General features: G+C 45.4%; 2 protein-coding genes across 5 annotated transcripts in view; one reads left to right on the top strand and one right to left on the bottom strand.

Annotated features, from left to right (window-relative positions):
• The first annotated feature begins 1,450 nt into the window (after nucleotides 1-1,450).
• On the top strand, nucleotides 1,451-19,201 carry ergic1 (endoplasmic reticulum-golgi intermediate compartment 1). Of its 3 annotated transcripts, XM_076013113.1 has the most exons (10): nucleotides 1,451-1,608; nucleotides 7,045-7,106; nucleotides 10,436-10,508; nucleotides 11,052-11,146; nucleotides 14,513-14,637; nucleotides 14,933-15,037; nucleotides 15,147-15,207; nucleotides 15,403-15,503; nucleotides 16,308-16,430; nucleotides 17,713-19,201. In XM_076013113.1, exons 1-10 carry the CDS (start codon nucleotides 1,589-1,591, stop codon nucleotides 17,818-17,820), a joined length of 873 nt encoding a protein of 290 aa, XP_075869228.1. In that variant the 5' UTR covers nucleotides 1,451-1,588; the 3' UTR covers nucleotides 17,821-19,201. The 3 variants fall into 3 exon arrangements, with proteins under 3 accessions (XP_075869228.1, XP_075869231.1, XP_075869230.1); XM_076013116.1 differs by lacking the exons at nucleotides 10,436-10,508; nucleotides 11,052-11,146; XM_076013115.1 differs by lacking the exons at nucleotides 1,451-1,608; nucleotides 7,045-7,106; nucleotides 10,436-10,508 and adding an exon at nucleotides 10,534-10,685.
• Nucleotides 19,202-20,085: 884 nt separating this feature from the next.
• The window catches only part of flt4 (fms related receptor tyrosine kinase 4), a 51,270-nt gene continuing 43,494 nt past the window's right edge, over nucleotides 20,086-27,861 (bottom strand). Inside the window, exons 23-30 of one of the 2 annotated variants that reach the window (XM_076013128.1) lie at nucleotides 25,663-25,785; nucleotides 25,382-25,493; nucleotides 25,113-25,212; nucleotides 24,752-24,857; nucleotides 24,539-24,663; nucleotides 22,972-23,092; nucleotides 22,773-22,858; nucleotides 20,086-20,648 (exon numbers count right to left, since the gene is read on the bottom strand). In XM_076013128.1, coding sequence (XP_075869243.1) covers nucleotides 20,429-20,648; nucleotides 22,773-22,858; nucleotides 22,972-23,092; nucleotides 24,539-24,663; nucleotides 24,752-24,857; nucleotides 25,113-25,212; nucleotides 25,382-25,493; nucleotides 25,663-25,785 — 993 coding nt within the window. In that variant the 3' untranslated portion in view covers nucleotides 20,086-20,428. Of the gene's footprint in view, nucleotides 20,649-22,772; nucleotides 22,859-22,971; nucleotides 23,093-24,538; nucleotides 24,664-24,751; nucleotides 24,858-25,112; nucleotides 25,213-25,381; nucleotides 25,494-25,662; nucleotides 25,786-27,861 lie in introns of those variants that run through there. The other variant, XR_012925341.1, reaches the window with a different exon arrangement.

Genomic DNA, 27,861 nt, shown 5'->3' with positions numbered 1-27,861 from the left:
GGGTAGTCGTTTACCGCACTACCCATTTTACCGTGCTGATAAAATTTTGCATTCTTTTCCAGCAGTCGAATCTCCATAGGCCGTGTGGTGTTGTTAGTTATATCGGTTTCTTGACTAAAATTGGTTTGAGATGCTTAAAGTAAAAATGTCTTTGTTTGCCAGGCTGTTGTCATGGAACATTTCTTCCCTCTCTTGCATCTACCTCAAGTATTCATCTGCCCATAGAAAGTGTTTTTAATGGGGGGCGGCCCCTTAAACAAACCAAACTGGGAAGGCGATAAGACATACCAACAATCTAATTTGGACCGGAGGTCACAATTAGACTGTTGATCACAAATGGACCATTTGTAATGCCAGTTGGTATCATTTCAAATCTTCCTATTGGTGCGAAAAGCCACAATCAACACATGGCACTGGTGCATTTCTTCTTGGCAAAGCCTCTCAGATTTAAAAGTAGAACATCTCTTACACCTTCATACATTTTGGACTGTCGTGCTACTTGTTTTAAAGTTAAAAATTGACATCCAGTCCTTGTAAACGGCTGATACTTCAGCAGCTACACTATTCATCGACACTATTCTCTTTCGTCGCAGAAAGGCTTGCAATCAATCCCTGTACTTCTGTGCCTCAGAAAGGAAGAGATCAAATTTAGAGGATGAATTTCACTGAACATAACTGCACGTTTGTGTTACATAAATAATCTTCATTCTCTTTTTCAAGCTTCAGTGCAAATGATTAATGTATAACACTAATTTTATGAAACAGTGAGCACAATTTTACCAACCAAAGCAACTTATGCTCATTTGTCATACATGTTTATTCCAAAAGAATTTGAGATTTATTTATTGACATTGATCACAATCATTAAATTTTACTTGAGTTATCCATTACTGCACTGGTTAAACATGAAGCACAGTTCCATTTAAAACCGAGGGTGCAATCATTAAATGACACATTAGGAACAATAGTTCTAAGCCGTATTTCTTCAAAGAAATGCTCCTGTCTTGCATTCCAATTTATCGAAGAAAAGTGCAGCGCAAAAGAGCATAAGCATAATAGAGCATTAAATCACGCATAAAATGACAATAAGCAGGGAAAGTGAAAACAACATAAATTGATAGAAAAACACCTAAAACACTGATTTAAAAAAAAAATTATAAATTCTAAAACTCTAACCGCATCTTCAGCAAGCTAATATTGACATACAGATCATCATCATCTGTCTGTCAAATGGTTAACCGTTCATTTATCTTAAGACTGATTGTTATGAGAACAATATTTTGCGATTACATTATGATTTCTAAATTTAATAATAATAATAATTGAAAAAAAAACAACCAAAAAACAAGAAAGTATTTCAATAATTGTTGCATACAAGCCAGAGAACAACGCCGCAAACTCGGCGGAAATAGAATCAGAGCAAAGCGGAAGTAGCGTTGGACCAATCGGCTTTTGCAAAGCGTCCTAAGCTAAGGTGACGTCAGCCCGGTACCCACGAACAACCGGTAGCCGAGGGCAAAGCTGAATGGTTCCCTCTTACCTGTGACTTTTCCCCTGCTAAAGCCCCTTTGTGAAGCCGGCCGGCATCATGCCTTTCGATGTGAGGAGGTGAGTACGTAGCTTCCTTTCACTCCGGTTCGGATAGACGAAGGTTCGGCGGCGGAGAGTCGACACGTCTGGGAGGTGTGAATGAAATAACGGCTGGCAAAGCATCCCTGAGCTGGAGGGGCTGCTCAAAGTTGTGCCAGAAGTTATTCACGTTTGTTTCATGAATGGGCTTCACTGTCTCGGGTGGAGGACGGAGTGTTTTTCCTTTTTTGTCTTAATTTTGTTCTCTTCTCTTTTCTTTTGTTTTCTTTGAGACGGGGGCATGATGCTGTGCTACGCTCTCGAGAACGTGCGCCTGAACCTTGATTCTGGCTGCGCATGTGCACGTTTCAACATCCATTCCCCTCCACACGGGCGTGAAATTTGAATGAGTGATGTCAGCAGCACAATGTTCACTGTCTCCCGTTGAGTGCTGACTTAAAGACAGAACACTTGTGTCCAGAGAGAACACAGAACAGTCGCTCTCACACCTTGAAGAAGTGATTACAGTCGTCGCAGAAGCGCACACTTGGACCACTACTACACAACCAGTTCAACCAGTCAATAGAGCACACACCCTATCAAAACAAATGGCCAGGAAGTTATTACCTGCGAACAGTCATCTCAGTAGTTTGCAGCAGCAAACGATGCAGACTGGTTAAATGCTGAAAATCACTAATTGCAATAAAAGTACTTCTTATGTATACTTATAAAGTGTATAAACCTTTTAATATTTTATATTATAAAGCATGTTCACAAGCTTGCCCAGGATATGGTGCTCTACTCACGATGTACACAACATTTTGTAGTTACCTTCAGACATATTTGTGTTTGCTGCAATATGGGTCACACCTGAAAAAAAATTAATTCATTTATCTGTCACCCACCCCTAAAAAACAAAACAAACAATAAAAAATACCCAATCAAACCCCAAAATGATGTGTAATAACTCATTTAAAGCATGCCTAAACTTTCCATAATTCACTGATTTATCTTCAAGTCTAGAGGTTGTTTTTATCTTGACTTGACTTGAACTGAGCTGAAGTTAACTGAATTGAATTGAACTTTATTGTCATTGTCGCAGTAGACGATGACTGTGAGGTCAGTCGTTTGTGCTCCAGAGTAAGAATTGCTAAAATATTAAAGAGGACAAAATAGCACACACACATTCAATATTCAATATTAGGCTTAATAATAATTATCACTCTTGATATTAAACAGGACCTGCCCTTGTTTGTGCAAACATAATTTGGATGCTCATGGCAGCAGGATAAAAAAACTGATATGCCACATGACTTTCTGATGCTGTGAGCGGTCTAGGCGCACTGCAGTAGAGCTTACAGCTTCTTAGCTCTCAGACCTCAGCTGTGTCACAGTAAAGAAAGAACAACGCTTGCTACAAACAGGATCTGGTGTAACTGTCGCTTACACCGCCGCTGCAGTCCGCGGGAGTCCGGAGGTGTTGTCAGAGTGGGTGTGTCACCGAGCAGTCACATCCTGCTCGGATGTTTCACCCACCCGGTGCCCTGATCATATACAAAGCCTGAGTTGCAACAGCCAGAATTTGTTCGATGGACTAAGAAAGTCATCGAGGTTGTCAGTCGGTCACAGTGTAAATTACCGCAGATCACATCACGCAACCGGCTAGTGTGAGTTCCCAGAAATCTCCACCTCAGCTGCACTTGATACCAGCAAGTTTATTTAAGAATTTCAAGGTGTATTTCTTTGTCTCATCATACCCTACACATGTATAAGGAGCCAGTATGTACATTGGTGTTCATCAAATAGACAGCAATTAGGTATTGCTGCAGAATACAACCCTTTAGATTGGACAGAAGCAATATTAAGGACTGAAAGAAGAAGATTGAAAAGATTTGGACCCAAGCAGAAACATTTCTTCTTTGAAATAGTTTGACCCTGCACATTCGGCAGGGCAGTACAGTGCGACAGTTTTCAACGCACTTGCGGAAAAATAATCATCCCGAGCAAAGAGAAATATTGTATCCGCTGAGTTGCGCAGGCAGGCATCATGAACATGATCATGAAGTGGTAAAACTAGTATTACTTTGTTTTGACCTGTACAAGTAACCATCCGTTGTTGGTAAAAGTGCTCCATGGGAGTTGTAGTTCTACGTGTATAGCATCCATCTCAACTATTTAAGGACTACATTTCCTGGTTCAAATTCATTTCACAATAAACATGTTAACTAGGCGACATGGTGGCTAAGTGGTTAGCGCTGCCGCCTCACAGCAAGAAGGTCGTGGGTTCGATTCTGGGGCCCGGGCCTGGGACCTTTCTGTGTGGAGTTTGCATGTTCTCCCTGTGTCTGCGTGGGTTCTCTCCGGGTTCTCCGGCTTCCTCCCACACTCCAAAAACATGCACGTGAGGTCAATTGAACACTCTAAATTGTCCGTAGGTGTGCATGTGAGTGTGAATGGTTGTTTGTTTCTATGTGGCCCTGCGATGAACTGGCGACTTGTCCAGGGTGTCCCCTGCCTTCGCCCTAAGACAGCTGGGATAGGCTCCAGCAGCAGAAGATGAATGAATGAACATGTTAACTAACTGTCCACCCGGGTGTTCTAACTAAATTTTTCTTTGTGCTACTGAAATTTTTAACTTGCTAGCACTAGCGCTACCACTTAAAAAGTTGAGCGTACAACCCTGTTTTGATATATATTTGTAATCCATTCTAACATTGCTTCAACACAAAGGTTTGCTTCAGCCAACAGGCGCCTCCTCGCTCAAAAAGTCATTCATGACGTAAACAGCCAGCAGCCTCTTAGGCCACAGGTTGATAGACTTTAAGGACATTTATTGACACGGGAAGCGTTGTTTTGGGCTAAACTGATGATGTCATGCCTGTGCTCCCATACTAATTAAATCAAGGGGACCCATTGGACGGCCACTCACTGTCAGGTGACTCTTTCTGTTGACTGTTTACTGCTTTGACACTTGATGCATATTTTGAGGTAAATGACTAAATAGAAACCGAGATGAAGACAACCTCAGCTTTTTTGTTTCAGGTTCCCAGGGCCTGTACACTGGTGATGAGTCATTTGAAAGCCCAGGTTAATTTAGCACTGGTTAACTCTCTGTCTTGGTACACCCCGTACTCTTAAGTCAGAGCGCTTCACAGTCGGCGTGGCTGCTGCTGGAAGTGACGGGTGAGAGAGACGCTGACCGTAATTCAGGAAATTACTCGCAATGAACCGCAAGAGTGAACTCTCTACAGTCAACCGTGATCTTCATGATGACAAATTGTTTTGAACAGGGAAATGAAGCAAAACTGAGACCTTATGTGTCAGCGTACAGTGAAAAAGTAGACATGATTGAATGTAATTGAGATATTGAACATTAAAAAAAAAAAAAAAAAAAGCTTAAAAGAAAAGACAAACTAAAGAAAAAGAAGAAAATTGCTATGTTTTCCATAATATTTATAATAGTTCAAAGTAAATGAATTTGGTCTAAATCGAATGAGCACACAAAACCTTAATGGGGTCCAAATTCTGGAGCTATAAACTAGGGATGCAAATTATTGATTCATTGATTAATCGTTAGTTGATTGACCTTATTGATCGATTGACGATTATTTGATGAGCAGCGATTTTTCCTGAGAATCTAAATTTCACAATGAAAAATGTTTAAAGAACACATTATTTAATCCTTAAACAATGTTGAGGGTCCAATGTGACCCAGTTTTACATTAGAGAACAGTAAAAACACCCTAAACATTTATCCTCTGACTTTAAATTGACTTCTATTGGGTCACATTTCCAACAATTTTTTTTAAAGTTGTTTAAAAGTAACTTGTTCTTGGTATACAGATGTACGCCGTCCAATTTACCCCAAAAAAACCAAGTGTAAAAAAATTAAATTTCATTTAATTGCGACTAATTTAATTTAGTCGATTCAATTCTTAATTGACAATTAATCAATAATCGAATAATTGTTAACATCCCTGCTATAAACCAGACTGCAGAGTGTCTAAAGAGTAAAAGCAGGTCCCAGAAGTGAGAACGAACACATCAACAAAGTGCTTCATTACTGAGCTCACTTTTAATTCTGTCATTCCCTGTATGTTTGAATGGCCTAGTGTTTTGTACACATTGTGTACGTCATTAAAAAAAAAAAGTGTATGACCTACTCTGGATGATAGAAAAAAAAAAACACCACCAACACTGTTAAATATGTGATGTGTGTCCGCCTGAACACACTCATTATGCGCTATTTGGCAAAGGTTCATCGTTTTTAGCTTTCCCCTCCCGCTGCCGCATGCCGAAAGATCCAGAGGCAGCAGAACTGGACTTTCGAGGTTTTCTCACGACAAAGGTGTCGACCACTTGGCTCCGTCCCGTTTGTTGTCTCAGGAAGTCGGGGCAGTGGCCAGCTGTGAGCAGGAAACGGACACGACCTCAGCACTTTAAAAACTCGCCAGTCAGGAAGTGTGCAAAGAAGTTATTCTGGAGGCCGACCCTCCCTGATAGCCCCCACCCCCACCCCCCACCGGCCCTTACACCGTCTGCCCTCTATATGCTGCCAGGCCTGCTATTAGCACACAGTGACCTAATGCCTATGAGATTTGTGGACGTGGATCAGAGACGGAGCTGCAGACGGGATAAAAACAAACCAGTTGAAAGCCTTTGGCTCGGCCGAACCGGAGAAGCTGCTGGCCTGGGTGGAGGTAGAAGGGGCGTCAAACAGGAAGCCCTCCCCTTCCACTTCCTCCTCCTCCCCTGCGTCCCGCATTGCATCAGCTCGCGCTCGTTTTCGCTGGCAGCGCTCGACGGCGGAATAAAACGCGAACAGATGTGTTTTCACAAAAAGGAGGGAGCGGGCGGAGTTTGGCCCAGCGTTCGGCTGTGAGCCTCGAAAAAAAAACAACCAAAAAAACAAACTTCTCACTGCCCAAAAAGGACATGTGTAAGAACTCGCAAAACCCAAATAGTTACCGAGCAGCGCCGCTCCTGCCAAAACTCGGCTCCCCACAAAAAAAAAAATAAGCGACAGTTGCATTTCACAAGAGCAGTTTTTTTTTTTTTTTTTTTTTTGCGGCCGTGACCTTTTTCTTGCGTCTATAACCTCCGGATTTCACTTTCTCCCAAAAATAATGTCGCTGGTCACGGCCGCCGTTCTTTTTTTCTGACTCTTTTTCTGAATGCCTCATCTCTGCGTGTTTCAGAGGCCTTTGTTGGGGTTTCTTGGTCAGAGTGACGGAGAGCGCGTTGTCAAGAAGGAGGCGCAGCTCAGTCAGAGTGGTGTGTGTGTTTAGTGGCTGGCGTTCAGGACCTACAGTAGCGGCCGTCCAGAACTAACATTCCACCAGCCTTTCGTAATATCGCACGGCCTTATGGGTACAGAATGTCCTCTTTCCTCAATGTATTTTTTTTTTCAATCTCTGACTCCCCTTTCTCTCTGTTTTTGTTCCCTGATTTTTTTTCACCCCTCCCTCTCCGCAGATTCGATATCTACAGGAAAGTGCCAAAAGATCTCACCCAGCCCACATACACAGGAGCGTTCAGTAAGTCCCCTCGCACCCCTAACCCACATTGACTGTTTAACCCTGAATATTGATTCTCATTGCAGCATTAATTTGGACCTAGTTAGCCACTATTAGATTTCCTGCAATATCTAAAAACCTTTTTTTTTTTTTTTTTTAACATAACAGATGGAATGTCCTAAATAGTCAAAGCTCAAAGAAAGTCATTTTTAAAGGGAAGACAACATTTTTAAGTTGATTGAATGGATCTCGTCAGGAAATTAGTCATGGAATCAATGGAAATCACTTTCAATTATAGGTCAGTCAGATTAAGAACTTGGAAACCCACGTTCCAGCTCGTTTTTATGCCAGTAAATTAATGTTTTTAACCGTTTGTCTCACACGAACCACCAATTTTCCTTGTTGAGATGAGATAGGTTAAGCTCAGCTAATTGGTATTTAGCAACACTGCAAGTCTCACAATTATATTTATGCTAAAATGACCTAGCTACTCCTCATATTCAACACATAGGCAGTGGCGTCTTTGGCTAATAAGTCAAAAGCTTCCTGCCAAGATTGTTTTTATTTACACTAGTCAATATGTCTTGAGTTAAACAACCTTCTGTCATTCCTGTCCACTCTGACGTAGCGTTAACCAATCACTCAGTTATAATAGCAGGACCTACAAGCTAGTAGTTAGCTCTTTTTGCGAGCTTTCACACGGAGGCCTTTCATTTAGGAGCTAAATGGAAAGTGCCAGACTCCGCTCTGGGGACACAGATTCACCAAAGTGCACCTCCTCAGGAAGGGGGCGTAACTGTAACTCAAGTACCTGCGTGTCCCGAGAGCGGAGGTATGCTCTCAGTCAGCAAAGGGGCCGTGCCTGTTTTCGAGCGACGAGCATGCGGAGAATGTAAATGATCGTGTCGTTGCTTATCCTCGGGCACCTGAGAAATCATCAGCGCCTAAACGCCGCTTTTCCTGTCAGCGCCCGCCTCGTCATCGCCAAGTCATTGTGTAAGCGGTGAGCTCACCGTGGCTAACTGCCTGACGGAGCACAAAAGGCCCCCGTTGACACATTTCTCATCTCCTCAGTCATGTGCTCACGATGGAAATTTATTTGTCAACAGACGAGGGACCGGTGGATCTGAAATGTCAAAAACAAGCCCAGGCGAACTGAGGTTGTAAAAGCGCCTCCCTGGATGGCGGCGACAGAGAATGAGCTCCTGCCAAACACACACACTTGAGTTTCCACCCATTGAGGAAGTGCATGGAAGTTCTTCCTGTACACAATCAACACCCTTCCTGTCTCCAGCCGCTGTCTCGGGTTTGAGGCCACGGGGTTTATTTGGATTATTAGACAAGCGTTATTGCTCCGGCCGGGCCTGGAGGCCAACACTCTGGCCTGGCCTGGCCTGGCCAGAAACAGACCCCCTGACAAAAGGTCAACTATTTGACCCCACCCCCCGTCTGCTTTTGTTATTCTGTTTTAGGGTCACATTCCTTTGAGGACAATTTATTTTTCTTTTTTCTTTGCGGTATTTACAATGAGTGACAGCTCTGTTTTCCACCACAGCAGGCTCCGGGAGCCCTTCCAGTTTTTGTTTTTTTGTTTTTTTTTTAACCCCGTCTGCCGTTTTTTGATTCATTTTTTTTTTCTTTCTGTCATAACACGTCTTTGTCTTCACCGCGCCGATTGGCATCTGGGTCATGCTGAGCTAATTTGGGGCGGTCTCCAGCCGCCTCGCGGCATAATTGTGTTTGTTTCTTTGAATGAAACTTCTTAAACCCACTTAATCCCATGTGTAGGCCATCGGGGACTCTTACATAAAAGTGCCTGTAAATCATCTGGCCTGTCACTGTTTCCATGAGCTTCCAACCAGAATCAGGCCACGGCGCTGATCCCAAATAACACCTTCCCAGCATTTGCCCTTTGGAGCCTGGCGAGAATTACTGTACTGTATGAACCTGCATGGGTGACCCATGTGTCATAGCGACACACCCTTTTTTTTTCTCGTTGTTTGTCGGTTAAACATTACCTCACTTTAAGGCCTCAACCACAGGGCCGGGCCACTGCGAAGCCTTCGCCAGCCTGTCTGTCTTGGGTCATGTGACCGTGTGATGATCCTAGGAGACAGTCGCCACACAAACACGTCTCACCTGCTGAGTAAGAGAGCTCATTGGCTGCGTTGGCGCCGAGCGGCTCCTCTGCGCCTCAGTTTTGTGAATACGACATTTTTGGGGCGGCTGATAGGTTTGAGATTTTAAATAAAGTTCACTTCGTGTTTTCTAGCAGTAATATGTGCGCCTACTACCCGAGGAAGAGAAAAGTCCATCCTTTACAGTAGGTGGCAGAGTAGGAGGACACGCCTTGATGATGTCACCAAGTCGGTTGAAATTATATGACACGGGTCATGTGACAAACGAGAACTCAATGTGCTTTAGGGAACAAATAAACAAACAAACAACAAATGGTGGTCAGTAGTACCTCAGCAGCACATTTTCCCACTTAGCGATACCTTCAATCAGGTCATGTTCCACCCCACAAGGTCACCTCCTAAAAAGAATTAGCATTTTTGTGGGTTAGACTGTCAACAAAGGGCTAACTGTGCTGTTTGTCTAAAGTTTTCCCCAATAGGCTAAACATATTTTAGCCTAGAAATATTTTTATTTTTATTTTATTTTATTTCCTTATTTCTTTTAATCTATATAATCTCCATTATTTTCTATGGCATTGTTGCCGTAACATTTTCCCAATGTGGAATTAATAAAGGTTTCTTCTTCTTCTTCTTCTTCTTCTTCTTCTTCTTCTTCTTCTTCTTCTTCACTCTATCTTCACATATTTTTGGATCATTATTCATGCGAAGCCATTCCGCAAGTTGAAAAGCAAACACGTATAAAACGGGTGGAATTCGCGACCTCCAAACCAACCCAGCTATTTCATCCCGGCTCGGACTCCACATCATATTTATTTTAAAGGCTGACGTTGGGAATGTGCTTCCTGTGTGTGTTGCGGCTGACGCCCCAGACCGGGTTGTTTTGCCGCTATCATGAGCTCACCTCCCTTCCACGGCCGCCCGCCGCGCCAGGCATTAATGTGTAATTAGCGGAGGAGGTGTTTGAAAAGCTCCGCTGCGGCCACCTTTAGCGCCATTCATTAAAGGGAGCTATTTAGGGGAAATGTGTTGCAGCTGCTGCTGAGCTCATTAGCGTCACGGCCTTCAGGTCAGCTGGAACAAGACGGCTCATTTGGCTCCCCGACGTTCCTTCAAACTCGTCATTTCGGAGTAATGTTTAAAAAAAAAAAAAAGAAGGACAGAAAAAACCAAAGATGTTGGTTTTAACTTTTTTCTCCCCCTCTTTTGTCGCAGTTTCCATCCTCTGCTGCGTCTTCATCCTCTTCCTCTTCCTGTCTGAGCTGACGGGATTCATCGCCACTGAAATGTAGGTGTCCTCCCGCAATATCCTGTGGCTGGAGCCCGGCCGATGGGCCCGCGGGGATGTTTCTCGGTTGCCACACAACCCCGCAGGTGCCCTGTCGCTCTGAGACAAACAAGACCCAGAATCAGACTTAATCATAAAGGTGAAAGATCCCATTATGATGCAGTCTGCTCGGGCCCGGTGAGTGGAGCCAGCTCCCTCACAGGAAATTGGCTTTGTGCCTGCGTCAGCGTCTTGGCTTGTATGCAACAGTGTGTGTGTGTGTGTGTGTGTGTGTGTGTGTGTGTGTGTGTGTGTGTGTGGGGGTGATTTAGGGAGGACGTGACATGACGGAACTGACTGAAAATAGACACATGAATGTCGCTGCTCGCACAATTTGGAACGACAAAAAGAAAACCTCCATGTGCAGTTTTCTTGCGCTTGTGTTGGTTTAAAGTCACGTGTGGCGTGAAAAATCAAACAGAAAAGTTAATGTTTGAACCGAGCTCCACTTTGTCTAACGTGTCCTTTGCTTTCTATTCTCTTCTTCCTCCCTCTCTCCGCCAGCGTAAATGAACTTTATGTGGATGATCCTGATAAGAACAGTGGTGGGAAGATAGAAGTGAGTTTAAACATCAGTTTGCCAAACTTACACTGTGATTGTGAGTATTTATACCACACACACACACACACACACACACACACACACACACACACACACACACACACACATACAACTAATGTATTTGCTTGTGGTTGGAATGTTTCTTTTTTTAGCGCCGCTGTTGAATCAAATGACTGTAAAAAACAAACAAAAAAACAAAAACAAAAACAAGACTAATGGAATCTTATTGATGCTAATTGAATTCTTACTGAGATTTTCCTTTCCAAAGCGCTCACTTGATTGTTGACTTTTCCTTTTTACACCATTGTGTTGTCAGGATTGGAAGTTGTTTGTTCATTGTTTTCTGGCAGCAGCAGTCTTGCCTCATCAGTTTTTAGTGTATTCCATTATCTGGCAGAATTACACTGCCATATAACTTATCTTTTAGCTTGGCATAGTTTAACATGGATAAACCATATCCTGGATTGGAACGGGAGTTCCGATCGTAAAAGCGTCTTGTTTACCGCAGCGTGCGGTGGCGTGTTGGTCGGAGCTGCTGCACCGTGCAAAATTTCTGCTTTCACTTGAATGTTTTACTCTGCACTTTACCGTGTTTATTGAGCAAATTCACCTCCACATGCAGATCGTGCATACAAAATAAACCATCATATATTACCGTTGTAATAACCAAAAATTTAAAGGTCCCATATCGTCTCTGTTTACTTTTTTTCCTTTCTTTTTTCAATCTGTTTTAATTCTGGGCTTCAGTGGAGCAGTGGTCAAAAAAAGTCAAAACAGCAGCAACAACAACAACAACAACAACAAACAGTAGAGATCTAAGAACCAGGAAGAAATAAAGCAAACCTATCTTGCCCTGTGTTTACAGCCCCCTGTTAAACTGATGCAGCGTCAGACCTTTCACACGTGGGGCCGAGACTTAAAAACAAGGCAGAGGGAGGGAGTGACACTCACCGGGCCGGGTGTGTGGTGTGGTTACTAACCTGACGAGAGGTCAGTGCCCTGTGTGACATCACAACAGGATCTGATTTCCACGACGACGACTCCGAACCTGTCGCTCTGGGAGCAGCGGCGTAGACAGCAGAAAGGAGGAACTTTTCCGAGTTCTCGGAGACACGTAGTTGTCAGATGACGCTGGTCAATTCATTTTTTTTTAAAGCATGTAATATAAAATGGAACCTTTTGTTTAATAATAATTAAAAAAAAAAAAGTTTCCAAGGTTGATAATTAACAGCAGATTAGATTTTACTAGGCGGCGTCACACGACGAGCCCTGTGACGAGTCGTGCACGTGGACGGCACGGCGCGAGTGAAGCCACAAGTAAACACGCAGCGATTTCCAGGGATATCCAAAAATGGAAAGGCTGACAACCCCCACCCCACACACACACCCCCTCACCTCCACCGCCTGTGTGAAAAATATAATCCCAAATCTTTTGCGAGACTTGTGAGCCTTGCGAAGCCTGGCAGCTGCGCACCATGTGTTCGCTGCGTCCCGTAACAAAGGCAGCATCCTGCTGTTTCCACTTGAAGCCCTTGATCATCCTGTGTACTGGCTTTGTTGATTTGCAGATTTTTTTTTTTTTTTTCTTTCCCCCCCGCGCCCCTGCTTCCAGAGAAAACCGGAGCCTCCTAAAATACCTTTCCGCCAAAACAGAGCGAAAATGTTTCTTTCGGCACCGAGCAGCGCTTAAAACAGTGTCGTCATGGAATTGCTTGGAAGAAGAACCATCGTTTCATCATGGACTTTTCTTTTTTTTTTTTTTCCCCCCTTCTATCTTTACCTTCCCTGCTGTTCCATTCCGTCGGCCCAGCTCCTCCCACTGACCTTTACAGGTTGGCAGGTCCTGAACTGTGACTTCATGGAAAAACATAGTGCAATAATAGTGCGGCCGTTTCTCCCCCACCTCCGCCCGACGACGACCCCAGATCCAGTTTACACCCGGCCGCTTTCTGACGCCTCTGAATGTCTTAAAAAGGAGAAAGGAGCAGCTCGCCGGCTCCTCCAGCCCACTGCATCTTAACTCGTTATTTGTTGCAATGTATTTTAAGACCGGGGGGCAGACGAGAGGAGGGAGCGGCGGGGCCGACCTGCCTCGAGTGTCAGAGGTGCAGCGCAGGTCAAGTCGGAGTTTTAACACACCTCCGCACAGAGACGGTTGTGTCTGCGCCGCCAGTCAAAACACAACGCAATGCACACACACAGACTCTGATATGAAACACGTATCCAGAAAGTGGTGGATGTAAGCAACACATTATGGCCGGATGTTTTTGGACACCGAGCAGGATTTTTAACAAGCCCCCCGTTACAGCCGGATTTGTCATCCTGGATTCCAGTGGAGCAACTTGACTGGATTACAGCCCTCTGGTTACCGCCCGCCATGGCACAGCTAGGTTTTAGCTTCCTGCTAACTATATCTGCTGATTTGTTTGACCCGCTGGTTTCATGTCAATTGAAAATGAACAAAAGCAAAGTTACAAAGTCAGTGTCTTTTTAGCCCCATGGGATTTGGCTCTTTATTGACATGACTCTGAAAACACTGAAAAAATGGATGAAATAATCCTATTTTATAACTTTTGTACTATTAATGTCATTTCTTTAAGTGTGGCAGGCCGGATTAAAAAGCTTAGCGGGCCACATATGGCCCCCGGGCCATAGTTGGCCCATGGCTAGGGGACACAAAGACAATAGCCATGAGCTTTAGTAACAAAGTCCTGGCCTGGAGCGGTGGTCGCTAACCTGAGAGAGGTAGAAGTGCCCTCTGTGATGTCACACAGGGGCTAAACTGCGTTTGTTGTTGTTGTTTTTTAGCCCTAATCTTTGAAAAATGGAGCAAGCAAATGAAGTCAAGGACTTCGACTTTACTCGCTCTGTCTGTCTTTACATTTTGCATCATGTGGGACCTTTAACCGGGTGGCAATAAGGATGTGCCTCTTTAATTCTTCCAACCGTCAGTCTTTGACGTACAAATCAACTTTAATTCTTCTTAATCGAATGTCTCTCTTGAAGTTACAAGGATGATTTTTGTGCTTTCACGCACAGATGAGTCACTTATCGAGCGGCGTACGAATTTAACCCTTTGAATTCCTCCTCCATCAGCGTTTTCACCCGTCACTACTAACTGTGGCTTGATGTCAAAGGCGATTGCCTCAGTCTTTCAAAGCTTTGCACCATGAAATGGAACAGTGATGGGCCCTGATATTTTTACACAATGATTTAAGGGGATGAATCAGCCACCGTCAGTTGTTTCGTTTCCCTCCGTTGACTCATAGGTCTCTTGCGTTCGGAACAGCCCAAGAAAAAATGTGAGGCATTTTTCTTGGTTAGATTTTTTTTTTAATTTTTTTTTTTAATTTTTTATTTTTTTTGCTATCTGTCGGTCTTATCTTGCGCCCTCTTCCTCCAGTGGTGGGTCTGGACATCCAGGACGAGATGGGCCGACACGAGGTGGGCCACATCGACAACTCCATGAAGATCCCCCTCAACCATGGCGACGGCTGTCGCTTCGAGGGAGAGTTCAGCATCAACAAAGTGAGACCTGAGTGCTCGGTGCTGCGTGTTTGAGGACCTGCGGCGGTCCTCTGTCTGTCCTCACGACGCCTCGTGCGTCAGACTTTCCAGCGCGTTTAAAATCATTAACCCAGCAGTTGCGGAAAATCTCGGGATGCGTGAAGCATTTGGGAGTGAAGCGCCGTTTAGTTTCCAGCTAAATGCGTGCGTGCGCACAGTCGGCGCAGGTTAATTGCCCAACTAAATGCGTTGCAGGTGCCCCCTTAATGCGTTTCCTCGCACCGCTCTCACGTTTTCTCTCTTTTGGCCCCGCTAGGTGCCGGGAAACTTCCACGTGTCCACTCACAGCGCCACGGCGCAGCCGCAGAGCCCCGACATGACCCACAACATCCACAAGCTGGCCTTCGGCGAGCGCCTTCAGGTCTGCGGCACAAATAAAACCGAAAACGAGAGCCGCGGTTTGCTAGCTTACTGGTTTCAGTCCGCGTCATCGCGTTTTTTTTTTGTTTCTTTGTTTCTTTGTCGCGCAGGTGCAGAATGTAAAAGGAGCCTTCAACGCGCTGGGAGGCGCCGACCGGCTGGCGTCCAACCGTAAGTACGCCTCGCATTTTTTGCTGACAAGTAACGACGTAATTAGTGGAGACACCTAGTGGCTGGCTGACCCGGTGCTGACGCTGCATCTTTGAAAAGCAAACATGACCCAAAAAAAGTTCAGCCATTTTTGGACTTTGTGCGCTGAAGAACTTGTCGGCTTGATTGTGAAACAAACTCTCTCTCCTGTTGCAGCTCTGGCCTCACACGACTACATCCTGAAGATCGTTCCGACCGTGTACGAAGACCTGTCGGGCCGGCAGAGGTTCTCCTACCAGTACACCGTGGCCAACAAGGTGCTTCCCCGACCGCCGCCCCCCCCCCCCCCCCCTTCCCTTTCCCCGCTTTTCCACACGAGCCGCTTTTCCACACGAGCGGCTCCGTCCGTCCGTCCGGCCGCCGTACGTCGGACTCTCCCAACATATGGGGCCCCCGGGGGGCGGCCAACCTGCCGTGTTGACTCGTGCACTCACCTGGAAGCGAAAGCTCAGCACCTCGCCGCCCGGCGGTGACTGGAAGCCTCTTCGCTCAGATGTCAACAAACCATAAACGGGCTTCTTAGAAGCGACGCTGACTGACAGCTGGAGTTCGGAGTCATAACAGTCGGCGGCAGGACGAGCGGGGACGAGGGCCGTTGTTGCTGCCGACTCTCCCTGCCAAGGCGTAAATAGAGCTCCGGCCCCAGGCCCCCGCAGCCGCTCGCTGAATTTATGAACACTGTCAGATGTATACTTGAAGCTTCCACTAGAAATGTGTTTTGTATAAACTCCCCGACGCGCAAGTCATCACGTAAGTCGCATTCTGCAGCCCGCTGCGAGCTGACTTCACCGGCGCTCCTCCGGCCAAGATGAGCTTCTTTTTTTATGAATCACTTATGACTTTTCGGGTGACTTTATCTATAAACAATGTCCGACTGACTCATCAGCGTCACCGCTAGAGATAAAAAAAAAAAAATGAGATCACAAATGCCCCGAGGTTTTTTTTGTTTGTTTTTTTTTCCCTAAACATTGCCGGATCGGTTGTCACCGATTCGATATCCGAGGACGATCCAACAGGACGACGAGTTCTCTGACGCGCTTCTTCTTCCCCTCCCGGTACAGGAGTACGTCGCCTACAGCCACACGGGCAGGATCATCCCGGCCATCTGGTTCCGATACGACCTCAGCCCCATCACGGTCAAGTACACGGAGAGGAGGCAGCCCCTGTACCGGTTCATCACCACGGTGAGGGAGCCGAGCGGCAAATTGTTTGAGCTGTGGGTCGGTTGCTGTTGTCGACGTCTAAACACACGGGAATAAACAACGGTTAAAAAAAATGGGGGGGGGGGGGGGTTCGGGGTGAAGAGCAAAACTGTTCACACACCAGCAGCGAAACAGGGCTTTGGACAGGAGCAAGTGCAGAAGTTCCACAGTCACTTCCTGATGTATGCAGGCTTGAGGTGGGACAGCTGGGGGCGCTGCACACTGACACCGACACCACCTCTTGAAACACAGCAAGTCTTTCACATCATGATCAGATGACACATTAAATGTTAAATGTAATTCTCAAAAAACAACTCTACAGGTTGCTTTCTGCTATTTTGGGACGTAATTTGTTGAAGAAAGAGAAACGCACAATAAGCAGTTAGGGCGAGTTAGGGCCAAAGAAAGAAATAAACTTGCATCTGGTGTATAAAAGGCCTTTACCACTAACTTTTAACTTTAACTTTAACTTTCAAAATCCTGGGAATGAGTTCCGTCTTTGAAGACTTACGAGTCGATTGTTGGGTCGCCGCCGTCTTTTCGGCTCATATTTTGTTTTTAAAGTGGGCACTTTGCATCGCTCTGGTTCGCTCTTGGCAGGCTGCTTGACCGAGAACTTTTACGCGCATCCGTTTATAAGCAATCAATAAAAACATTATGGTAGCGTCGGAGTCTAAAGCGCTTCCGCTGGAGTCAAACGGCTAAAAGCGGAACGTATATTAAACGCTTGATGGCCGAAGAAAGCTGTTCCTCAAATAGATTTAATGCTAAGCTGCGTTTCCTGTGAGAAAGAGCAGATGTCAGCGTGCACGTTCATCACGAGCGACGTGAGCTCAGCGCGCGGCCTGACGTCGACGTCGGGGGTTAAAAAAGCCTGGACTCAAAAACTCTGCCAGGACTTAGCGTAGCATCATAGCTGCGTGCAAAGCTGCCTGCCAGAGTCTATAAATCCATTCACACTTTCATATTTCGCCATCTTCAGCATCTTTAAAGGTTCCTCCCGACTTGCGGCCACTTCGTTTGGACTTGCAGCTGAGCGGCGCCGACTCATGACGGCGCCCTTATTGTTTGCTTATTAGTCACGGTTCAAGGTTGTGAGTCAACCTTCCGTCCACTGGATTCCAGCATGCTGCGCTGTCCTGATTCAAAGCAGCTGATCGGCTATCAGACGCGATCTGAATGGAGAGAAAAAGAAAGAAAGAAAGAAAGAAAGCTGACTGGTTGTTCCTGTTTTGTGTCTGTGCGTTTGCTTTTCGTCCGTCAGATCTGCGCCATCGTCGGAGGGACGTTCACGGTGGCGGGGATCATTGACTCGTGCATATTCACCGCCTCAGAGGCCTGGAAGAAGATCCAGATTGGCAAAATGTCATGAGGGCCTCCACGCCCTCCTCTCCCCTTCCCCTCCACACCCTCTTCCTTCTTTCCTTGTTTTATTTATAAATGCAAAGTTGCTTGCCTGTTAGTTAAATCCACCGCCCCCCCCTCCCCTCCCCTCCCCTCGCCCATCCCAACTGCCGCCGCCGCCGCCCAGACATCTTCTGTTTCGAGATCCTACAGCCAGCGTGGTGGTCGCGGCGGCCCGGGCGCTGGATCTAACCAGCAGGCTGCTTCACTGTTACTGAAGGGAGCTCTCTGCGATGACGTGTGGTTGTTGACTATCACATGTCCGCTTCCGTCTGTCTCCAGTGTCTGGAGGGGAGAGGGAAGAAGTGCAAAGTAAAGTGTGCGTGTGTGTGCGTGTGTGTGTCGGGGGTTAAACCAGGATGCTCATTGGAAGGCTGCATTCTGTGAGTTATACTGATTGAAAAATGAAATTTTTTTGTTTTGTTTTGTTTTTAACGCGCCCTGATATCCACGTTGCTGTTGAAACTTGACGCTCAGCTCCCCACACGTGTTCAAATTTAACACCATTCCAATTTTCATCCGTCGGTGCCAAAGGAAGTCATCGGTAACGTGAAGCGGGCCTTCCACAGGATTTGCATCATTCACTTTATTCAAAGCCACATTTTGTGTCACGTGGTGTTGTTTTTTTCCCCCTCCTCGGTGTAAACTTACAGTCTCGATGCTCATGCATGTTACTGCTTTAGTATTTTTCCTCTGAACAAGAATCTGTTATTTTCAACAGTCCCATCTCATTTAATTCTCGTTTTCTTATATGGTGGTGGTGGTGGTGGAAAAACCTCATGCAGTTGTAATGTACTGTATCGCGTTAAGAGTCGCTCTTAAATCTCCAAGTGCAGTTTATTTTAGTGCAGTCACCCTCATTAAGCCACATGCTGCACGTGCACAGAACTGGATGCTTCAGCAGGATGACGTTTTCATTATAACAGTTGCTAGAGTACAAGAACGATAAGAATTTAGTTTACAACAGGATACAACAATATTAAAATGCACACAAAATTTCTCTGGCAGATATTTAATAATAATACCTGTCATTTTTTTTTTTCTTTTAACATTGTACATAGATTCCTGGCTCATTGTGTTCCTTTAGCATTATAACCATTGTAACAAAAATGAAAAAGGGGTTATATAGAAATAGAGGGACGTTTTTTTTCTTCATTTCTTTATAATATTTTTTTTGTTTTTTGTTTTTTGTTACATTTCTACTGCCCTGTTATAAAAGGACCTGAGGGGTCGAGCACATGGATGAAAGTCCTGAACTGTTTTTCTACTGTAAAGGCATTTTATTTCCTGTTCCGTCTCATTTAACTCTGAATCTATGAGGTCCCTTGAATAAAGGTGCCAGAAACCAACTGCCGTCTCCTGTGTCTATTTATATTCGGCTTCTGTTGTTAGAAAATGAAGGGCTGAGAAAGTCCTTACAAGAAAAACAAAAGCATAACTTTGTGCTAAACGTTTTAACAGCGCAGATGTAAGAAATAGCTTAAAAAAAGACGTCTGCTACATAGGATATGAAACATTTTACTCCTCTCTCAAATAGCTGTGTATCTGTAATATGAGCTGATGACTGCCCCCCGCCCCCCCCCCCCTGTGTGTGCTGGGTGGACTTTGCACCCTGGACATTGCTCATTACCCTCCGCTAACAGCTAATATCAACACCTCGTCGCCTGTCGTTTGTGATGCGAGCGCGTCCGAGGGTGTTAAGCTGTCATCCCTCCTGCGTCCTGCTCTGATAAGAGTGTGACTCACTCCCTTGTTCACCCCGTGCCGCGTCCCCTCATTGTTGCCTCCGTCACTTCAGTGCATGCTCACCTCGTCCTCACCCACGCCAGGTGACACACAGAGCCGCAAATAGTCATTTTATCCAGATAATGTGTCCCTGGCCTGTCCAGTGTCAGAGTGTGTGCTAAAACACACAGCCCTGGAAAATTAGCTCCTTGTGATGTCACAAGGATAAACACTGATAAAAGTCCCATTTACTGGTGCTGGCAGCACCTCCGCCATGTCTTATTTTCTTTCCCAATATTTCAAAGGTCAAACAAGTAAGGCTTCACTGCTATACATACAACACTATTTCACATTAATTAGGCCAATGTATACATATTTTTTTGTTATCATAATGTGAGGCTGCTTCACTGCTGTCTTGAACGAGAAAAGGGCCTAAAACTGTGGACAATTTAGGACATTTAAACATGACAACATAAAATCTAAAGTCATCTACTGGAAACATGAAGAGTTGTTTTTTTTTTTTCCTTTATTTTTCCAAATATAATTCATAGTTTGTACAAAAGAGGAGAGAATATATTTATATAAAAAGGTAAAAAATATAAACATATGGATGAAAAATATTGTTTTTTGTCATAATACTGCCACCCAGTGGCTTTTTAAAGTAACTTCAGGCACGTACGATTCAGTCCATGTTGAGGCAGCAGCCCTAGAGTCTCCAACCTGAGTCTTATCATAAATGACTGTTTACGTGTCATTCGTGGGATGTTATGATCCTTCACAACACTTTCTTTTTCTTTTATTTCTTGAAAATTTTCTTTATTTTCTCCCCCCCCCCCGTCTTCGAGGAGAGATCAGACGTTGGAGGAGGCCAAGCACGGCCCGTCGGCCGAGGCGAAGAAGTCGCAGAAGCCCTCCTCGGAGAGATGGCCGTACTCGTTGTTGTAGAAGGTCTGGCCCGACAGCTGGCTGAAGAAGTCGCGGCGGTACAGGGAGCCGCCGGCGCTGTCGTCCCGCTCCAGGGAGCAGCGAGACGCCGTGAGGGGCTCCGTGCTGCTGCTGCTGCCGAAGCGGCTGAAGGGCAGAACGCACAGCAAATCAGCGCCGTCATTTATGATTCATGGCGGCAAAAAAAACAAAAAACAAAAAAAACAATTCCGTCAAGCGGCACAGAGGGGGAAAATAGTTCTACCTGGTTAAAGTTACTGAATGATTTAAAGGTCCAGTATTTTTTTTTTTTTTTTTTTTTTAGGAAGCCCGGTATTTAAGGAAGCCCGCCTGACAGCTCGTTTCATATTTAGGACACCGTCGGGTGGGCTTCTTTAAAAATGGCGGCGCAAGATGGCAGCGAACAAGGAGCAAAGTTCTTATGTATGTGAGAGCCGTTGTAAGGGCAGAAAAACCAAATTACTTTTATTGTATTGCGAGTATACACTTTTATTAACGTATTTATGGGCTGTATGTTAAGCTTTTGCCAATTTAAAAAATCATAAATCAAGCCAAATTTTACACACTAGACACTTAAAAGAAAGTACTCACAACAGCAACTGACACATGAGCTGAAGTGCGGTAATGGTGCTGGCCTGAGAGCTAAAACAAACCACAGGGTTTCTGCCTGGCAGACAGCCTCGCTGTGGTGAGGGTCTGTCTGTCTGGACCAATGAGTAAATGGGTGTGTTGATGGATAATTGTGGTAGCGAGCATCCGGTAGTTAAAAGGGCGGCGAAATTACAGTTCCCACCGAGGCGGCAACAGGTATTCACACAAACACACAAACACATTGTCATCGAATGGCTTCCAGGAGCGGCAGCAGAAGTGCGACTTCAGAGGAACAAAGAGCGGCTCGTCAGCACACCTGATCCCTATGAAGGCTCCCCACCTCTAAAGTCCGCCCTGATCCCTGGCAATTAACTACATCTGCCCACCTCCTATTGTTTGACAATCATTAACAGCCCCAGTGTTGTGTAACATTTGTCTCACATCCAAGGCAAGCGAACGAATGAAGTTTTTGTTGTCAACAATAAAGAAAGAAAAGCAGCCACAATTTCTGAAACACACACAAGGATTTTCCTGCAAACACGACATCACATTTGAGGCTTTTGAGTTTTGAGGGGTACTATTTCCTCCCGCTGTGGCAGCAGCCGTAGCTTCGCTTCATCTTTTTGCTCATCCATTTTTAATGCTAGTCTGAAATGTGGATCTTTAACAGCAGGCGAGGCCTCCCACTCCCCCAAGCAAGGCATCCCAGCTCCTCCTCGGGCACCCTGGGGTGCTGCCGGGCCTGATGGAATAATGTAATAGCTTTCCAGAAAGAGTTATTATTTCCTTTTGCAAGATGAATATTATATTTCAGCACGATCCGCGGGTCTCTTTAATGTTACGCAGTGGATTTTTGCAGGAATATTCATGCTCAAAATAGCCAAAACCATGTGATCCTCCATGTGAGAGTCCACGGCTGCGAGATGCAGAGAAAAGCCACTAACAACTAATCACGCTCTTCTTTTAGTAGATGCCTCACCTAATGGGAGGGCGATTTCTTTAATTACATCCAAGAATGGAAAACCCACGCATTTTTCTCCGCCTAAGTGGGGAGCCGTGCCCTTTTGTCGTTTTGTGCTGATTAACCCCTAATTACTGTTATAAATTATTTCAAAATTACACAGGCATCAGAGTGGCTTCTCATTTGGCGCCACACAAGAGCCAATCAAGGCGACTTGCCGGCTCTGCGCTCTTCTGTGAAACATCATCATCAATTGTGCACACCTGACGGAACTGTTGCTGAAGTGTCGTCGTCTTTCAGATACCTGCTTTGGAGTGATTTTTCAGGTTTTTCTTTTTCTGACAACTTTGTACCTTTGCACAAATGCGGGGACATTTGTGCACAAACATTTGTACTTTCTACCTCCTACGTTGGTTGGAAAAACATGCTCTTCGCTTTTGGGTTTTGAAGTGGAGCTATTCAGACTCTGCTGTTGTGTCGTTAAATACGATACTGATAGATTATTTTAGGGTTACTCTGGGTTTACATTCTTTTGCCACCTCTGACTGTGCGACACGGTGGGACAGGATGGGCGCTTCTAATGATTTCCAAAGACTTTTTTGTGAATCAGCTCTTCCACGGAAAAGTCCTTAAGTTCGTTAAATCAAAACTGCACATGTGTATCATCATTTAAAAAAAAAGAAAAAAAAAAGACAAACCTCTTTGAGGCGGCGTCTCTCTGCTGGTGTTCAATCCTCTTCAGCTCTTCGGAGGCCAGCACCATCCCGCTGTCCGTCTGGTTGTCCTGCGGAAGTTGACGCGGCTTCTATTAACCGGCTCACAGTCAAAGTGGTATTTTTGTCAAAATGTCACCGCTGGCTTGAACAAATTGGCGTGTGGAGAAAGGCAGGAGCTCACTTGGGGGGCTTTCTGAGAGTGCACCTCCAGGGGCAGCTCCTCAAATGTCTTCACCCTGGGCTGGTATAATTTGGAGGGGGCCACAAAGACGCAGCCGGCAAAGGGCACACAGTTATAATACCTGGTCCCCAAAGGTAGAAACGATGGTCGCATTAATACATGATAATACACACATTCCATGGACTCACTGCAATATATCACAGTAATAAATCATGTATCAAGCCAAGTGTCTTGATGGAATTCAAAATCTCAATATTAAAAAAAAAACAAAAAAAAAAACTTTAAATATTCATAGATAGACCAAAAAACAAAACCCCCCCCAAAAAAACAGTCATATGTTCATGTGAGCGGTGCAGCGGGGGAGAGTGTTTGCACTCCCAGATATAAGTCACCCTGGAGGTGAACGCTGTGGGTGATAAAGGGATAAAACCGGTGTTGCGCAACACGTTGCCAAAAGTAAAAAACATCCCCCCGCAGTGGGACCAAACAGTCGGCACAGCTCCACTTTCTCCTGATAACGACCCTCTCTTATCACTCTGGAGCCAGTCCACAGCCCAAACAGATGACCACAGCGAGGTGCCGGGTGAAAAACCTCGGAGAAAAGACTCTCCGAGCAGACCTTCGCGGCTCCATTATTCAGAATACATGAGGCTGGCTCCCGTTTTAAAATTGCTCATCAAAGCAGCACATTGCGGCCCTAGAATGGGCGTTCCCCCCCCCCCCCCCCGAAATTAGCAGCACGTTCACGTCAGGTGGCTCAGAGTGCAATGGCACTCTTGTCCAGTTTCAGGGAGCAGTCTCCAGACACCTGAGAGGTTTCTAGCGCTTTGAGAACATTGTCGAGTGAGACGCATAGCGCTGTCACACCATGAAATTGAAACGTGTCAGTGACATGATAACCATCCTGGCTGATTTGATTCCATAATTGCAGGTTCCCATAGCCTTTAGCGTGAAATCACCTAAATGGCTCATATTCCTAAATATAACTACAGCAATCCTCCGTCGAATTGGTCAAATGTCAAATATTTCAAATGTGACTCGACAATCTTCACACTTTGACAATATATCTATAGTGTTTGTATGTTGAAATAATAAAAAATAAACTCACAATGTCACATGTAAACAATAACCGCATCATATGGGAATGACGCTGATCCGTATAACTTTCTATATTTACATCTCAAAAACACCTCAAGAGCAACGAGCTGTGACAACCGCCAAGCAGTTCAGCAGTGCAGCAGGAGAAAAGAGACCAAGTGCTTCTCATGACAGCCATCTGATTAGAGATACAGGCCCAGATAAACAGTAATAACAGTGTAATATCCATTTCCAGCAGCCATGGATATGGATTAATCGCAGTAGTGTGCCCCCCGCCCCTCCTCCCCTCCAAACTATACAATTAGTGTGCATACACATGTACTGCGTGTGTACGTTTGCACAAAGCAATTAGGAGATCATGTGATTGGATACACGAGTGAGATCAGGTCTGGGATTGTATCTTTCTCATTATTATTAAATTACTTGGGAACCATTTTTATGTTAAATTCAGTGCTTGCCATGGCAGTACCTGTTGGGCATAGCGCTGGCCGCCAGCCTCAGCTCCTCCTCGGATGGAGGCCGCGACGAGGCCTGCGAGAAACCGTCATCCTCCGAGCTCTGGGACTGGTTGAGGGGGGTGTAGTCCTTCACATCCTGGCAAAAAGGCGAGCGATCGGGTTGAAGAATGAAAAGGCGACTCTGATGCTGCTGAGCCAACGTCTCCGGGACGTGGACGACTTACGGGTAGGCTGTTGTCCTGCAGCAGGTCCCCCAGGATCTGAACCAGCGCCGGGAACGGCGGCCTCTGCTTGGGCTCGCCGTGCCAGCACGCCAGCATGATGCCGTATCTGCCAGCGGGGGGCAGCAACACGACAGCAGAGGAGGGGGGAAAAAAAAAGTGATGTCAAGCCTTCTTCAGCGAATCGGTGGAAAAAAAAGCTGTTCCAGTGCTAAACTCTGGACAAAGAGTTTTTTTTTTTTTGGGGGGGGGGGCTGTAATATTAATTATCTTTCAGAAAAGACTGAATACACAGAGGGAAGCTCGTCATGTGAATTGGATGTAACAGATCAAGGGGAAGGGGAAAATGAAAGGCTGCTGGTACATTTCAGGGGAGGCGGTGTCTGGGGCCCTCATCCTGACGCCGTCTTTCAGTCGATTGCAGAAGTCTTCGTCGATCTGCACTCCCGGGTACGGAGACGCACCTGGCAAAGGAAGACGGTGAGACGTATCAGACTGGAAAAAGGGAAAAATTCCTGATTGCGTTGGAAAGCAATTTCCGAACGTTTCCGAATTTTTTTGGCCACAAAAACAATAATTGATTTATTTATTCATTTATTTTGGACTGAGGGAACTGAGCGCGCGGGTGTTTACCCAGTGAGAAGATTTCCCAGAGGAGAACTCCAAAGGACCACACATCACTTTGGCTGGTGTACACCTTGTCAAAGATGCTCTCGGGGGCCATCCACTTCAGAGGCAGGCGAGCCTTGACAAAAACAGGCCAATGTGAGCGTTGAGCGTTGCGTAAAACTGAGGAGGCACCGGCGGTTCAACTTATGTGGGTGACTTGATAAAGGGAAGCGAAAGCACCGTGCGCGGCAGTGAACCCTGGTGAGAAGTGTGAAGCGGCTCTGTGACGGGCGGCGGTGCCTTACGTTGCCTTTCCTGACGTAGTCGGGGTCTTTGTATATGTCTCTGGCCAGGCCGAAGTCACAGATCTTCACAATGTTGCTTTCTGACAGGAGAATGTTCCGGGCTGCCAGGTCTCTGTGGATACACTGTGGACGATACACACCAGCGCACACGCACACACACACACACACACATACATACATCAGGTCTGAGCGACTGCTCCCACCTCGCTTTCCTCTGATATTTGAGTCACAGTCCAGAGATCTCCTATTTTTGAGATGAGAAACACTGAATCTGTCTGGCGCGTATGTGTGTGTCTGTGCGCGTGTGTGTGTGTTTTCTTTGATTCTTGTTCTTCCACCATTGTGAGGAACCAGCGTGTTTCGACCGGTGGAGCGAGGACCTTTATTCGATTCATGAATTGAGGTGATTTACAGGTTGGGGTTAGACACGGTGTTCAGGACTAGTGTGCGGGTATTCTGAACAAAAGAACGGAACACGGATGGTCGTCAAACGAGTCTTGAGAAGGATAACGACAAATGTGTATCCGTGTGTGTAGGTGTGTTTTTTCCTCCCTGTTATATTTAGCCTTAAAATACAGAAGACCACAAGAAGAGAAATTGAAATTTCAAGATGAAGAAGTCGAAATTCTGAGTAAAAAAAAACCTGAAAGTCCGTGAATAAAATCGAAATTTTGCAATTAGTGTCAACATGAAGTAGGTCAAAATGTCGAGGATAAAGTCGAAAGGCTCCGTGCGCACGTCTTAGTGGAGTACTTCCTTTTTCGCTAGTTTCCTGATTACTGTGGGTGAACATTGAGGGACACACCCTCCGGCAGTTTACTTTTAACTGTGGCTAACTGGTTTTATCCACCACCCATCCAGTCTACTCGCCAATTTCCACTTTATTTGCGTGGACTTTACTTAGGAAATTTCTACTTTATTAAGAAAATATGTACTTCATTCACAAAATCTTGACATTTTTTAACATCAACTTGCTACTTAAAAGTCGAAATGAAAACTTGAAAAAAAAACCCCTTCCTGTAATATTTTCTTCTGGCCCTAATCCTCTTTCTTGCTAAAAGGCATGTGCCGAAAAATAGCAAGTAAATATTAACCAGCTGAGCGCTGGACGCACCACAGAGACAGATCCAGAATTCATGCAGCTGAGAAATGAACCTGGCTGCAGGCTGACGACTGGTTCTGGTCACTTACAAACATGTTGCCTGGAGTCCAGCACTGTTTCAGCCGTTTCATTTTGAATTCATCATTGTTAGGATAAACACCGAGTGAATCCTAGAAACCGCCTGGCTGCATACTCAGGCGGTGACCTCGACTTATTTCACACACATTCACGCACACACAGAGGGCTACGACTTCACGGGTGATTGGTGTGTTACATTTAAGTCTGGTAAACCTCTGATCGGTGCCCAAGATTAAGTTTGACAGTAATATAACTATAATATATAATATATAATATATATTTACAATATATAGATGTAAAAAAAACAACCCTCTCTGAGTCTGGGAGTGGTTTTCTGAGGGGGGGAAGGGCTTTGCTCAGGAGGCTTTGTGAGTTTGCCAACACAGTGCTAATTGCCGTGCTAACAACAACGTTAACATTTCTATTTAACACATGACGCTTGTTTAATGTCCACAAAGATGTTCAGCGCCAGATTTTCCCTCGCGGTATTGCTGTGTAGTTAACCGCATCCGTGAGGACTAATTATCCTGATGGACACTGTGGTTCAAGGTAGAACCACAAGGCTCATGAAAGCATGCGTTCACGCGGCAGCACTGGGGAATAGTGCAATTAAGTGGTTCTGGGCATGTAAGCGGTTCTTTGAAGTGCGATATCACAAATGCACCAGACTCGACTTCGTCGTTGCACGTTCATGAAACTGACTGAAAATCGTTCCAGTATTAAGCTGCGCAACACGTTAGATTACAGGTATCGCACGCACTCACCTGGTGCAATATTCAATTACTTGTTAACACATATAGCTAAAGGGCCAATGGCATGGCACCAAGTCAATGCATTTAGGCGCGTAGAACTGTCGAAGACGACGTACTGAAGTTCAAAATGAGCATCAGAAAGAGAAGAAAGGGGGTTTAAATGACTCGGTGGTTGGTGCCAGACGAGCTGGTGTGGAAAACTGAATGAGGAGGTGACTGTAGGATGTGACTGTAGGGGTTTTCTCTCACCTTTTGGCAGGCGACAGT

Source organism: Nelusetta ayraudi, unplaced genomic scaffold (genome assembly GCF_046127955.1).
Source record: "Nelusetta ayraudi isolate G7.1 ecotype Tasmania unplaced genomic scaffold, CSIRO-AGI_Nayr_v1 ptg000143l, whole genome shotgun sequence".
Taxonomy (NCBI): Eukaryota; Metazoa; Chordata; class Actinopteri; order Tetraodontiformes; family Monacanthidae; genus Nelusetta; species Nelusetta ayraudi.
Note: the sequence above shows the minus strand (reverse complement) of the source record. Positions and strands in the feature narration are given on the sequence as shown.

Bases quoted from the DNA above. Each gene is read 5' to 3' on its own strand.
- ergic1 (XM_076013113.1), top strand. From the start codon at position 1,589: ATGCCTTTCGATGTGAGGAG. The intron at 11,147-14,512 runs GTGAGTATTTAT...CTCTTCCTCCAG, and splicing joins GCCAAACTTACACTGTGATT to TGGTGGGTCTGGACATCCAG. The intron at 15,504-16,307 runs GTGCTTCCCCGA...CTCCCGGTACAG, and splicing joins AGTACACCGTGGCCAACAAG to GAGTACGTCGCCTACAGCCA.